General features: G+C 41.8%; 1 protein-coding gene and 1 long non-coding RNA gene across 2 annotated transcripts; one reads left to right on the forward strand and one right to left on the reverse strand.

Moving 5' to 3' along the window:
- Positions 1-2,183: 2,183 nt before the first annotated feature.
- On the reverse strand, positions 2,184-8,128 carry LOC117128908. Its single transcript, XR_004452321.1, has 3 exons — positions 7,666-8,128; positions 6,997-7,570; positions 2,184-4,046 (listed from the first exon to the last, which is right to left on the reverse strand). It is a non-coding gene; the product is annotated as an uncharacterized LOC117128908 (long non-coding RNA).
- A 5,818-nt stretch (positions 8,129-13,946) lies between these two features.
- On the forward strand, positions 13,947-14,876 carry LOC117129308. The gene has a single exon (XM_033282876.1). The coding sequence runs from the start codon at positions 13,947-13,949 to the stop codon at positions 14,874-14,876; it is 930 nt and encodes a 309-aa protein (XP_033138767.1).
- The last annotated feature ends 773 nt before the right edge of the window (positions 14,877-15,649 follow it).

Below are 15,649 nucleotides of genomic sequence, written 5' to 3' on the forward strand. Positions count from 1 at the left end.
TTATGTAAGGTTCATATACGAATTTATTAGTAGATGAAATGAAGTTGAATGTATGTACCTCTACGGGTGGTAGTGAACGTGAGTGTAACATGTTATGCGTTTAGAATCGTTACGTATTCTTTTTCTTCGATTTCTTAATGGTCTTACTCACAAATTTAATGCATATGATATGATTCACGCAGAGGTAATGACTAATGAAGATGACAACAACATAATAATCAATATAAATTTCTAACCACTTTTAATTTACTATAGTAAATTTTAGTTAAAGTCTAAATTTTGAAATATAGATTTGGGGTATAAGGTTAATTTGGAGTTTGAAAGTTAGGAGTTTAAAGTAAGATTTGAGATAACAATTTTAAATGATTAGATTTGTATTTAAATTTGAAATTTAGAAATGGTATTTAGATTTGTGATTTGGAGTACAAGTTTTAGGTTAAAAGTTTAGGGTTTGGTGCATAGTATTTGGGTTATAGATTTAAGATTCATTATTATAAGATTAGTTTTAAGTTTAAATTTAAGAATTGTTGTTAAAATTTTATATTTAAGTTTTAAAATATTATAATTGGAGTTTGTATTTATGATATAGGGTTTTAAGAAATTGTGTTTAGGGTTTAGATTAAGATTTATTGTGTGAAACTTTAGATTTCTAAGGTTTGTATTTAGAGTTTTGAGTTTAAACATGTTTAGGGTTTAAAATATGTTTAGGGTATCAGTTTTAGGTTTATGATAATATTTACTGACTGTTTTCCTACTGATTTCCGACTGCTATGTGCCAACTATATATTAGTCGCATTTTAGTAGCTAATTTACGACTAAAAGGTGATTGTTTCCCGAGTCGTTATTTAACGACTGTTTCGCTTCTGAAATCTTTCGGTCGCACATCAGTCGCTAATCAGTCGGTAAACAGTTAGTAAATTTAGCTACTACACAATCAGTCGGGAAAATCAGTCGCAAAATCTGTGTTTTCTTGTAGTGTTGATCGATTGAGCTTGATCCGAGGTCTTCGGATTTCGGGTTAAACCGGTCGCGTAGGTCGACACTCGAGGATTTGAGTGAGGTCGAATGCTGATACTATCAACTATTTTAGCTTTGGATTCTTTGATGACCGCTCGAAGGTCATTCTTGGAAACATACGCGCTCTTGATTGCTTGCGATTTTCTCTTAAGTTTACTCCTTAAGTCGCAGGCTCCGGTTGCGTTGCTGTTTTCACTCGGTCGTTCGATGGAACGCTCATGTGAATCGCGGACTCTAGTATCTTCTTCTTCATCATACAAAGAACTTGGTCAGGCGAAGATGACCTGAACGCGTCGACGGTTGCGAGGTTGGTCGTCGTCAGCGCATGCTTCTCCTTCTTCCTGTTCGTCGGGCTTATCATCTTCTGCGCGTTTCGGTCGTGCGCTGGTCTGAGCAGCCTTATCCTGGGGACTCTGAGCTTTCCTTTCCTTTTTTTTGCTCCAGGTCTTGGCGTTGTTCTGTCTTGGCTTAGGTAGCTCGATGTCTGGTGTCCCTCTCTTGTTGGATGAGAACAAGGGGTCGACCATGTGCCTACAGTTTCTCGTATCGTAAGCCTTAGACTTGTGGTAGCTGCACCATTGATTGAGGTCGGCTGACTTAGGACTCGAACTCAAAGGTGCTGAGGAGGTTGGTGACTTCTCGTCATCTTCCATGTCCCAGTGGTTCCATCCCTTTTTGCATACGACGACAGTTGATCCCGAGAGGTCGTCTTCGTTGACGACATAAAGAAATTTTTTGTTTTTGTTTGGTTTGATGTTGGGAGCGTACTGTCGAGGCTCCTGTCGTATCTCTATATTTTTCGGAACTGTCGGCTTAGTCGCGTTTATTTACTTTAGTATCGCTGATGTGTCTTCTTCCATTCGGATGAAGTTGTTTTCATACGCCCTAAATCGGGAAGGATCACTTTAGCTGGGTGTTGAATATGATCCGAGAAGGCAAACTGCACTTCTGGAACTGAGATGGATTGAAAGGATCGTCAAGAGATGCGGAATGGCTCTTGATATACCCACGATCTAAGGCTAACCACCCAAGAAAGAATGAATGTGTTGGCTAACCACCAAACAACACACAAAGATGAATTGGCTTACCACCAAATCAACAAGCTGGTTCACACCAATGAACTAGCTAAAGAACTCTCTCTCGCACTCAGAGAAGAAACTAAAATAAACTCAAAAACATAGACTTATTTTATTCATAGAATGAGACTACATATTTATAGTGTTTGTAGTCAAAAACTAATAAAGAAAAAAGACGGAAAATAATGCATAGAAAATAAAAATTTGACCAGATCTGAATTAATGAGTCAAAGCCTCAGTCTTCCATGCAGATTGGTCAAATATGACCCTTCAGATAATGTCCAGGTTCATCTGAACCAGATGGATGCACGGGGTAAAGATAAGGACACTTGCGGGACTGTCTGGATGGTCCGCCGGATAAGAATGCATGTTCGTCTTCGGTTTCTTCACGACCCAAGCTAAGTCTGGCTCGATTGTTGGTCTTAGCATGTCGAGTTGGTCGGGGAATACAGGCTATGATTCTGTTGGTTCGGTCGTCTGGACGTGGTTCCAGCCGAAGCTCCAATCGGGACGCACGCGGGACGGCTCGGTCAGTCTGATCGGTACGGTCGGATGAACAAACCTCGGTCAAATTGTTCAGAACATCCAGATCTCCATGCTGGTTGGCTCCAATGGAATGATCCACACACCAGGGCACATCATTCCCTTCCTTTTCAAAAATATTTGTCCTCAAATCTGAAACATTAAAAGGAAAAGGATTATAAGCAAAAGAACCATAATCAGCACAATTCTCACCTTTTGGTCCATTTTTTGAATGGAAGATGATTCTTCTTGGTTGGCTTGATGACCACGAATTTGTTCTTCATCTATCGCCTCCATTGACTCATATGTGTAGTCATCGAAATTTGGTAATGGGTCTACCTTTTCTGGCTCGGATTCAACGTTCTCATTCTCCAAAGTCACCAACGGTCTTTGCTTTTGACACTTGTTACCTTAATGACCGATCCTATGGCATTTCAAGCACCTGGTAGAATGAGATTTTCTTGTGGGTTTTACCGCTTTGCTTTTATCAGAAGACAACACATTAGTTTTCAAATCAGAATTTGAAAAAAAAGAAAAATTACTTTGTTGTTTTGGTGCAGGAGAAGTGTTGGTGTTTCCCTTCTTTTTGAGTTGTCGGATAGCATGAATTGTCTTATGCAACATCTTCTCTAAGCTTACATAAGTCTGAAGCTCATTCTGATCAAACACAACACGGTTGCTTCTCTTGGCTTTGGTGAAGGGACGATCACCACTTCTGACCCACTTCTCATCATCATCGAACATGTTTTGTCTCTTCCTTTGGTTTCTTTGTTTCACAAAATCAAACACATTAGAAGCAAACTGTTTCTTATTTCCAAAAATCATTTGCTCTTTTTCTAACATGGTTTTAAAAGGAAAGTAAACGTCTTGTTGTGATTTTTATTTCTTTAGAAGTCCAAACATCCTGAAAACACTTAACAAAAGAGTTAACAAATAAAAATCCTCACACTCTCAAAGTGTTTAGCTCACGATTTTTAGGTGATCACTCAGAGTTCATTCCACTGGTTCAAAGGATGATAGGCAGTCAAATTCAGCAATCAAAACCCAAAACAAACTTTTGTGGGAAAAAAAAAGAGAAAGAAAGATGAAGAGATTTTTGATATGGATCTGCCTTAACTGTCCTAAGGCTGGGTTTCTCTTCAGCCAGCAGGTTTTCTCTTCCACCACTCCCTCTGGATTTATCTTCAGGAGTGATTCAAGCAAAAACTTTTTTCTTTTTTTAATCGATATATTTTTTTTTATAATAGGCGATCACAAGGGAGTAAAGGAACAGCCCAGATCCAAGAAATAAGAAAAGAAAAACGTAGAGAGATGAGAAGATGAAAGATGAAAGAAAACAAACCAGCAAAAGTGGCTCTGATACCACTTGATACGCCCTAAACTGGGAAGGATCACTTTAGCTGGGTGTTGGATATGATCCGAGAAGGCAAACTGCACTTCTGGAACTGAGATGGATTGAAAGGATCGTCAAGAGATGCGGAATGGCTCTTGATATACCCACGATCTAAGGCTAACCACCCAAGAAAGAATTAATGTGTTGGCTAACCACCAAACATCACACAAAGATGAATTGGCTGACCACCAAATCAACAAACCGGTTTACACCAATGAACTAGCTAAAGAACTCTCTCTCTCTCACTCATAGAAGAAACTAAAATAAACTCAAAAACATAGGCTGATTTTATTCATAGAATAAGACTACATATTTATAGTGTTTGTAGTCAAAGACTAATAAAGATAATACACGGAAAATAATACATAGAAAATACAAATTTGACCAGATCTGAATTAATGAGTCAAAGACTCAGTCTTCCATGCAGATTGGTCAAAGATGACCCTTCAGATAATGTCAAGGTTCATCTGAACCAGATGGATGCACGGGGTAAAGATAAGGATGCTTGCGGGACTGTCCGGATGGTCCGCTGGATAAGAATGCATGTTCGTCTTCGGTTTCTTCACGACCCAAGCTAAGTCTGGCTCAACCGTGGGTCTTAGAATGTCGAGTTGGTCGGGGAAGACGGGCTGTGGTTCCAGCCAAAGCTCCAATTGGGACGCATGCGGGATGGCTCGGTCAGTCTGATCGGTACGGTCGGATGAACAAACCTCGGTCAAATTGTTCAGAACGTCCTAATCTCCAGGCTGGTTGGCTCCAATGGACTGATCCACGAACCGGGGCACATCATGTTTGACCTCGCGATCGCATCTTGAAGCGACCTGGTGCGATTTTGATAGAGATCGCTTCGGAATGGGTAATGGACAAAGAGAGTATTCATAAGAGAGTCGACGGCGATGCTCTCTGGGACGTGTACTTTTGAGACGACAACTTTAAAATTCTCCATGAAGTCGCGGAGGCTATGGTTTTGGGTTTGGGATAGGTGCCATAGGTCGGACAAGGTAGCTCCCTCTCTCGTAGACATGATGCACTGTTTAAGGAAAGAGGCCGACAGGGCGTGGAAACTGTCGATGGAGTTCTCTTCCAGCCAGGTGAACCAACCCAGTGCTGGCCCTTGAAGACTTTCTACGAAAAATCGGCAAAACCCAGCGTCCTTTTCGTTGTCGGAGAAGTTAGTTCGACCCATTGCTATGTTGAACGCAGTAATATGATCGGTGGGGTCGGACTTTCCAGCGAAAGACGGTAGACGGATTTTCTCCGTCGGTCAGAATCGTACATCGGTGATTCGCCGGGTAAATGGATTTCTTAGGGTTTCGGCGAGAACACTTTCGATTAACAGCGCAGAGGTTGTGCCTTTGTGGATCTGACTTTGGATATCCTGAAGTGATTGTTCAAGCTCTGCGAGTTCTTGGACAGTCGTCAGATCTGGGCCGCCGGGAGTTTGGGCGGCGCTTGTACCTACTTTTCCGGCGCAGGCCGTTCGATGGGTATCAAATAGCTGTCGTCGAATCGTCAAAGCCGGATCTGCAGGGTTTCTGGTTAAGGGAGCGAGGATGGCGGCAATAGCGATGAGCTGCTCGTTCATCGCCTTTTGAACGGCGTCTTGTTGAGCCATTTTCTCCATGATGGTGTCGATGAAAGATGCTGCTGTTGGAGCTGCTTCAGCTGGGGTGTACTCTTCGCCGGACGGCGAGTCTGAGCGAACCATGCTGATCTTTGCTGACGCTACATTGTCAGGCTCCACGGGGGGCGCCAACTGTTTGAACCGAGATCTGTTGGGAAACTAGTGAAAAGAAGATGAGAACTCGTCGGTGGGTCGAGAAAAAAGCGTTTATTAGATCAGAAAATCATCTGGTCGGTTTACAAATAAGGAAATAAGCGGTAGAAAGCAAACCGGCCCGGATCGTACAAGTCGGCGAGAAATAGATGAAAACCCTAGTTCTAGCCGAAAGTAAGTGTGTGTGATTATTTGCGGATCCTTTTTTTGTTGCCTCTTGCTCTCCTTGTTAGGGAAAAATATTCCACTTTGCCTAGTGTGGGAACCAAAATTCGCACTGTCGATTTCCGTTAAAATAAGGAAAGTAGGAGAACCCTAGTTTCCCAGAGGTCCCGGATATCTGCTAATACCACACGCTAAGCAATCAGAACACGAGATAACAACGACAAAATATAAAAGATCGTAAAAGAGAGCAAAGAGAAGTTTTATTCCGAATTTGCGTATGAGCGTTTACAACAAGGTATAAGCCTGGGCTCGAGAGCTGTCGGCGAGATTCCTAGTTCTATCAACCCTAAGACGGCTAAACCTAATTGAGTCGCAGCTCGAAATAACAAAAACGGAAAGTTGCCTAATTGCTCTAAGTGCTAAGTTTGCTCTGAAAAAGTTCTTCCCCCATGCCTATCGCCTAGGACTCCTTATATACTCGCTCCAATGTCGGTTTATGCTTTTACTCTTCTGCCCTTAAGCCGTCATAGCATAAAATGGAGATATTCCCTTTTTTCCGATCTTCGTAATTATCTTCAAAATTTCGTATTTATCCGCGGAAACTTGACATTTATCCTTCCTTGCGCGCCAAGCGTAAACCGTCCTACGGTTTACAGGCTTTTGGTTAAGAAATCGTAAGATGGGCCTCGAGTCGTGTCTTCGGTCCCTTTGGGCCGTCTTCCGACTCGAAACGTTTATTGCGACTTCTTTCGATAAAGAACGAACTTTCCGCGGTTTTTACTGCAAAGTTTGATCGATGACTTAGAATGGCGGAAAACATGAACCGAGTTCGCTACGGTCTTCTGGAGATAGCATCGAAGGATAGACGAGAATCCATGGACTGGTGTCGTATCGATGTATCGGAAGAGCTCGGTCGCTACGTAGCGACCGAGCTTGTCTCGAGATCGGTCGCTACATAGCGACCGAGCGGGACAGACGCTCTGATACGCCCTAAATCGGGAAGGATCACGTTAGCTGGGTGTTGGATATGATTCGAGAAGGCAAACGGCACTTCTGGAACTGAGATGGATTGAAAGGATCGTCAAGAGATGCGGAATGGCTCTTGATATACCCACGATCTAATGCTAACCACCTAAGAAAGAAAGAATGTGTTGGCTAGCCACCAAACAACACACAAAGATGAATTGGCTGACCACCAAATCAACAAGCCGGTTCACACCAATGAACTAGCTAAAGAACTCTCTCTCTCACTCAGAGAAGAAACAAAATAAACTCAAAAACATAGACTGATTTTATTATGAGAAATGTTTACATATTTATACTACTTGAGGAATAGAAAAATACTTAAAAATGTATTAAAGACAAACTTAGTAAATCGAATCAAGATGAGTAATTTAAAGACAATGTATTAAAACTCTTGGATCTCAGATCTGGTCAAAGAGACTCTTCGGCTAACGTCCAGGTTCGTCTGAACCAAGTGGTTCCTTCGCGGTAAGGATCAAGATGTGGACTGGACGATCCGTACGGCCCAAATTCGCGAGAACTGACAGTCTCCTGATTTGCGAATTTCATAACTCCCACATCTGAACTCTGTTTGATCTGATTCTTCTTTGAGGAGCTCTGTAATTGAGTTAAGAACATTCTCCAAGTTATTTCATGCGTAGAGGACTCGTATTTTGGAAGATATGAGTCAAACAATGAACATATATCATTACTGCTTTCCATGATCAAGCTATGCATGTCTGTTTTGCCCGGTGCGCTACTCAAGGGCGCATCATTCCCTCCCTCTTCAAAAATATTTGTCCTTAAATCTGGAACATTAAAAGGAAAAGGGTTATAAAAAAAGGAATTATAATCAGAACATTGCTCACCTTGAGTTTGGTTCGGTTTTTGAATGGAAGAAGAGCTTTCTTGGTTTGCTTGATGACCACAGTTTTGTTCTTCATCTGGCCCTTCCTGCATTGACACAAAGCTTTCAAGACCAAAGTCATATGCACCAATATCAAGAGCATTCAGAGGACCAGAAAATTCATCCTTGTTCAAAACGTTTTCAGAATCCTTTTCAAACTGAGAAATTAATTCAAAACTACTTGGATTCTCTGGTTGTGAAACAGGTAATTGAAAGCAAGATTCATCAGGAATTGATTCAGATTGAGAAGAAAATAAGTCCTTATGTTCACAAGATTTCAAACCTGCCATTGGCTCATGTGTGTAGTTATCGAAAATTGGCAATGGGTCTGCAAATTCTAGCTTTTCTGGCTCGGTTTGAACGTTCTCATTCTCCAAAGTCACCAACGGTTTCTGGTTTTGGCACTTGTTAGCATAATGACCGATCCTATGGTATTTGAAGCACCTGGCAGAATGAGCTTTGCTTGTGGGTTTCACAGCTTTGCTTTTATCAAAAGAAAACACATTAATTTTCAAATCGGAATTTGAAAGAGAAGAAAACTTACATTGTTGTTTTGGTGGAGACGAAGTGTTGGTGTTTCCTTTCTTTTTGAGTTGATGAATAGCAAAAATTGCCTTATGCAACATCTTCTCCAAACTGGCATAAGTCTGAAGCTCGTTCGGTCAAGCACATCACAGTTGCTTCTCTTGGCCTTGGTGAAGGGACGATCACCATTTTTGACCCTTTTCTCATCATCATCGAACCTGTTTTGCATCTTTCTTTGGTTTCTTTTTTTCTGCGCAGAATCAAACCATTAGAAGAAAAATGTGTCTTATCTCCAAAAATCATTTGCTTTGTTTCAAGCACGGTTTTAAAAGGATAATAAACATCTTGTTGTAGTTTTGAAGCCTGATTTGATTTCTTGTGAAGTCCAAACATCCTGAAAACACTTAACAAAAGAGTTAGCAAATAAAAATCCTCACACTCTCAAAGTGTTTAGCTCACGATTTTTAGGTGATCACTCAGAGTTCTTTCCACTGGTTCAAAGGATGATAGGCAGTCAAAATTCAGCAATCAAAACCCAAAACAAACTTTTGTGGGAAAAGAAAAGAGAAAGAAAGATCAAGAGAATTTTGATATGGATCCGTCTTATTTTTCCTAAGGTTGGGTTTCTCTTCAGCCAGCAGGGTTTCTCTTCCACCACTCCCCCTGGATTTCTCTTCAGAAGTGATTCAAGCCAAAACTTTCACTCATTTTTTTTTTTGATCGATTTTTTTTTCTTTTCTTTTTTTTTAATAACTGGCGATCACAAGGGAGTAAAGGAACAGCCAGGATCCAACAAGAAATAAGAAAATAAAATCGTGGAGAGATGAGAAGATGAAAAGATGAAATGAAAACAAACCAGCCAAAGTGGCTCTGATACCACTTGATATGCCCTAAATCGGGAAGGATCACTTTAGCTGGGTGTTGGATATGATCCGAGAAGGCAAACGGCATTTCTTGAACTGAGATGGATTGAAAGGATCGTCAAGAGATACGGAATGGCTCTTGATATACCCACGATCTAAAGCTAACCACCTAAGAAAGAAAGAATGTGTTGGCTAGCCACCAAATAACACACAAAGATAAATTGGCTGACCACCAAATCAACAAGCCGGTTCACACCAATGAACTAGCTAAAGAACTCTCTCTCTCACTCAGAGAAGAAACAAAATAAACTCAAAAACATAGACTGATTTTATTAGGAGAAATGTTTACATATTTATACTACTTGAGGAATAGAAAAAGACTTAAAAATGTATTAAAGACAAACTTAGTAAATCGAAGCAAGATGAGAAATTTAAAGACAATGTATTAAAACTCTTGGATCTCAGATCTGGTCAAAGAGACTCTTCGGCTAACGTCCAGGTTCGTCTGAACCAAGTGGTTCCTTCGCGGTAAGGATCAAGATGTGGGCTGGACGATCCGTACGGCCCAAATTCGCGAGAACTGAAGGTCTCCTGATTTGCAAATTGCATAACTCCCACATCTTAACTCCGTTTGATCTGATTCTTCTTCGAGGAGCTCCGTAATTGAGTTAAGAACATTCTTCAAGTTATTTCATGTGTAGAGGACTCGTATTTTGGAAGATATGAGTCAAACAATGAACATATATCATTACTGCTTTCCATGATCAAGCTATGCATGTCTGTTTTGCCCGGTGCGCTACTCAAGGGCGCATCACGCTCGGTCGCTACGTGGCGACCGAGCTAGGCTCGGGCTCGGTCGCTACGTAGCGATCGATCTGTGTGCATGCTTGGTCGCCGTGTATCGATCGAGCTTGGCTTGTCCGTGGTCCGATTTCCATACTAGAGCTTGTCCGCGGCCGATTTGGATACATGTCCGTTGCCTTCGGACAATCGGTATTTAGTGGTTCGATTGAGATTTGAACAAGATTTTCCCGCAAGGCTCTTCGTAAAGATATCTTTATGAAGATTACTTTTCGTAAAAACGTTCGTGCTGATTTTTACAGACTTTCAGACATTGATTCCGTCGTGACCGATTTTGACCCCAACACCTAGTTCGATGTTCATCCTATTGAGGGTGTCGCGGAAGATGTTGTTGACCGTACTTCCTGTATCAACGAGGATCCTTGCGACCTCGAGATCTCTGATTACGAGATCCCTGATTACGAGATTGATAACGAGTGGGTCGCAATGGAGCTGGTCGATTCTGCCCATTTCTTCCTAGTTCTAACGACCTAAGACTGTGTAACCTAGTTGAGTTGCAGCTCGATAACAAAAACTTAAATTGCCTAAATTGCTCTAAATGCTAAATTTTGTTGTGTGTAAGGTTCTCTCTTGCGCCTCTTGCCTTTGCGTCACTTATATATTCCTCCATGGTTGTTGGGGTCCTAATTAGTTACGACGGAATCAACGTCAGAAACTTCCCAGGAAATGTCCTCTTTGAAAATGAAACGATAAAATTCAAAGTAAGAGAAAAGGAGGAAAACCTAAATCGAGTTTCGTATCAAATCTGAAAAGGATTCACACGATATGTCTTCGAGAAAGGTTACTTCAGGACTCGGACAAACGGATCCCAAACAGCGAAACAACCATAAAGCTCTCCAACTCGCCGAACGGGCGAGTTGGACCAAACAAGCAGTCTGACTCGCCCGTTCGGCGAGTTGGATCAACTAGTCTGCCTTCATCCCGTCCTTGTAGCTCCCTCCTTCAAGATCGGACCCAACCTAATCTTGTTTCATCTCGATCGGAGTCACCATTGAAACTTTACGATTTAAAAACCGCAAGAACTCGTTTTCTCGTATGAAGTTCGAATTGATCATATAAAGCTGCAATGGTTAACTAAACACCTTGAACAGCCTCCATTATATGAGAAATTTGAACCTTCTTCGGAATCGACGTCATTTCGGAAGCTCTCTTTTGATAATCGTAAGAACGCTTAAGTCGGAAAACGGCTCAGAGGGGTCCAGAACGCGGCTAGAAGCCCACTAGGATTTTATATGAAATTGAGCCCAATCGTTATGACGGCTTATCTTTTATTCTACATGAGAAGATAAATGTCAAGTTTGGAGGATAAATGTGAAGTTTCCAAAGATAAATACGAAGATTGAAGAAAAATGGAATCTTTCCGCGAAGTAATAAACTTGACCGAGGGCAAAAAGGGAAAGAGCAAACCGCCTCTTGGAGGAGTATATAAGGATGTCAAGGTTGAAGATGCAGAGAGACGCAATTTTTTTCCCAGAGCAAACTTAGCACTTGGGGCATTTAGGCAACTTTTTGTTTTTGTTATCGAGCTGCGACTCAACTAGGTTTCCGCAGTCTTAGGTTGCTAGAACTAGAGATCTCGCCGGCAGGTCTCGTGGCCAAGGCTCTTACCTTGTTTTAACGCTCAAACGCAGATTCAAAATAAAACACTTCTTCCTCTCTTTTCGATTCTCATATTTTTTTGTCTATATTTTCGTGTTTTTGATTGCTTGGCGTGTGATTTAGCAGATATTCGGGACCTATGGGAAATTTAGGGTTTCCTATCTTTCCTAAATCAACGAAATTGACAGTGCGAATTTCAGTTTCCACAAAGGTCTATTTGGGCATTCCTTTTTTGCTCTTGGGTCGAGTTAATCTTCTTACGGAAATATTCCATTTTTCCCGATCTACATAATTATCGCTTCAAACTTGACATTTATCTTCAAACTTAAAATTTATTTTCAAACTTGACATTTATCTCTTCCCGCGACTAATAAATAAACCGTCATTGTGACTTTGGACCGATTTTTCGTTAAAAATCGTAAGTGGGCTTTGGCCGCGTTTTAGACCCTTTGGGGCGTTTTCGACGAAAACATTTTTACAATGTTTTTTCCGGAAGAATAACTTTCAGTACGAGGCCGGTTTTACGAAACAGTGGAGATCAATCATATAGCTGAGATAACATTGGTGGTTAGTAAACCGTTATCGTTTTATACGATTGATCCGAACTTATACGAGAAAATAAGTCTTCATCGTTTTTTTCGTAAAGTTTCAACGGTTACTCCGATCAGGACGAAATAAGACACAATTTGACCGAGACTCGAGGGGGGGGGGGAGTTCTGGAGACGAGAATGCATATCATTGGACTGATCCAACTTGGCTAATGGCGAACTGGAAAAGACTGATCCAACTCGCCATTGGGTGAGTTGGACTTTGCTTATCCAATTTCCCCGATGGCGGGTCGGACAATGCTGGTTTGGTTGTTCCAATGCTCAGGGATTGTCCCTTAGATGGGGTGAGTGATCCCTTGCGAGGAGCTTGTTGTGCAATAGTCTCTAAAAATACGAAGTTTTAGCTTTTCGTATTCTTATTTTCGTTTTAGAAAGGTTTCTCAGAAATTTCCGACATTGATTTCGTCGCTACCGATTTTGATCCCAACATATTTCAAAAATGATTTAACAAAATTTATTTACTTATTAAAAACAACTACAATTATTTCGCTGGATTACAACGATATAAATACGATCCCTAACTGTTTGGCACTAGAAGGAGGACGATGATATAATATACGTAACGATGATAGAAAGTGAGCATATCAAGCAACCTACGGCCACCCCAGTCGAAATCCAATTTCAAGCTCGAATCAAAGCCTTGCATAATCCAGTCACCAAGTTACCTAACGCTTGAGACTTTGCTGCAGATAATCCTCAGATTCTCTCAGAGGTTCAATTCTTTAAGAACACGTTGAACAAACACTCCAAGCTGTAAGAGAAAAGCATGGAGAAGTTCTTACAGGTCGAAGCTGAGAACCTACTTCTCCGAGAACAGAATTAAGCTCTCTAACGATGAGTGCAATTTATGGAAACTCCGGTTGAAAAGGGTAACACAACCCGACAGCTCCACCTTTGAATGGAGAGGCGACTACGAGAGTTGAAGGTGAAAGAAGAAGTCAAGCTAACTTTACAGAGGGCGATGATTCCAATATGGAAACCGACGAGGAGACACCGGAAGGCCAGATGGCAAGGAAGTCCACCATGACTGCATACCTTGAGCGAATGTTCTCTAAGAAATTAAAAGCCGTTTATTCAATAATATAGAGAATTCCAGGGATAGCTCCTCCAATCCGAAGAAGTTCTCTTGACTCCTATGTGGATAAGCCTTTTGCAGACGAAATCACATCTGTGCAGGTGCCAAGTTCTATTTCCACAATATAAGGATATATGACGGTTCCAATGATCAAGACAATCATGTTTACCAATACAAGCAACGGATGCTTGCTGTAGCAATCCAAAAAGAGCTCATAGAGGCCACTATGTTGAACGGTTTTATCCAAACATTAACCGGACCCGCTTTACAATGGTACATCAACCTACCAAATGGGTCGATACGCTCCTTCGCAAACCTGCCTGACAAGTCTGTTGAACAATGCGTAAGTAGCAGGAGCCTATAAAACAGCCGATGACCTCTACGAGGTCCTCCTGCATCGAGCTGAACCTTTGTGTAGCTATATAGCGCGCTTGAACAAGAAAAAGGTAGCCATCCTAGGATGTCATGCTCAACTAAAATCTTGGCGTTTAAAAGGGGTCTGCTACCAGACGGAAAATATGTAGGATATACTGGTCCAAGCTTAGGCACATGTAAAATGGGAGGAAGATGTAGCAAATCGCTCAAAGGTTACGTCCCGCCACAGTTATACTCTATCGATGGAATAAGTGTGGTCTCGAGTGCGATTGGTGAACCGCTTCACACGGAGAAATCAAGACTGGATCCATACCATTTTGGAGATACAAAGGTTAAGATTGAGATCCAGCTAGAAAGTGAACCTCCCAGGCTGGTGGAAGTAAGGGATGATCAGGGTAATGCTGTGCGGATTCAGGTTGAGTATCCTAGCTTACCACCAAGATGTCTTAACTGTGGTAAATTTGGTCATCTCCTCAACAGATGTTTGAAGCCGCTTGTCAAGAGAAATAAACCTTTTGTTCAGACAAGCCTTCAACAAGACAAAATGGTTTCTACCTCCACAAAGATAAGCCTGGAGACAGGAGCATCAGAACAGGAGGAGGAGGGAGAAATCAAGGTTGACCACGAGGTGCCGGAAGAAAAGAGAGCAAATAAGAAGAAGTCTAAGAGAAAGGGCCGGTCTCGGTCTCGTGTGCCAAGTTCTTCGTTGGTAGTGAACTCAACGACTTTGGAGGATCAGCCTCTCCTAGTCATCCCAGAGGGCTCTGGTGTTGTGGAAAGGATCGAGAAAGTAGAGAAGTCTGAGATAAGGGATGTGGCTGTTGATGAAAATCAAGAGGAAGTGAAGGAGCATTCACGTGTAGTGTCTGTGCTTAGTGATGGAAAAGGAGTGAATCAGGATGTTTTGCTAGAGGAGGAAGAGAATGAGCCAAAAACTCCATCAGGTGACGATCGTGAAGAGGATGAGAGGCTCTGGTTCAAACACCCTAAGGCAGTCCGGAAAGCCATCAGACAAGAGCTATGGCATTCGACCATTAAGAAGCAGCCTCCTAAAAGTGCGTTCTCGTTTCGGAATTGGGGCTCAGCCTCAATGAAGACGCACAATCTCTAACCGCAAGGCGGTCTTCAAACTTGTATATATGAAGATATTTTCTTGGAACGTTAGGGGTCTGAATAATGGCAGTCGCCAGAATAAAGTTCGTAGCTTTGTGAATAGTTTGGGTTGTTCAGTGGGTGCTTTGATTGAGACTCGGGTCAGTGAGGAGAATTCCGCAGCTATGATGTCAAGTTTGCTTCAGGGGTTAAGTTATGACAGTAATTACTCAGAAGTTAATGGAGGGAGAATTTGGATCGTGTGGGAACAGTCTTTGTCAGTGGTGGTATTTAAAAAGTCGGAGCAATTAATGGTTTGTGGAGTGTTTGATCCAGCGTCTCAGGTATCAGTGACAGTGGGGTTTGTGTATGCTTTCAATACGGAAGCACAGAGGAGGGTTTTGTGGCAGGAGCTTAGAAGTGTGTCGGCTCATCATCTGGTTAAGGATAAGCCATTCCTCATCCTTGGCGATTTCAACCAGATTGTGAGTGCTTCAGAGCATTTCTCAATCTTACCATATGAGCTGCCCATCAGAGGTATGGAAGAGTTTAGTGATTGTCTACTACAATGTGAACTAGAGGATTTGGAGACTCGAGGAACTTTCTACACATGGACTAATAATAGACCAGAGGACCCGATTCTTCGTAAACTAGACAGAGCTCTAGGTAATGAAGCTTGGAGAATAGCCTTCCCAGATGTTGTTGCTCAGTTTGAAGCGCCAGGAGAATCAGATCACTCACCGTGTATAGTGGATTTACTAACGGTCACTGAGATCAGAAAGGTCAGCTTCA

Source organism: Brassica rapa, chromosome A10 (assembly GCF_000309985.2).
Source record: "Brassica rapa cultivar Chiifu-401-42 chromosome A10, CAAS_Brap_v3.01, whole genome shotgun sequence".
Taxonomy (NCBI): Eukaryota; Viridiplantae; Streptophyta; class Magnoliopsida; order Brassicales; family Brassicaceae; genus Brassica; species Brassica rapa.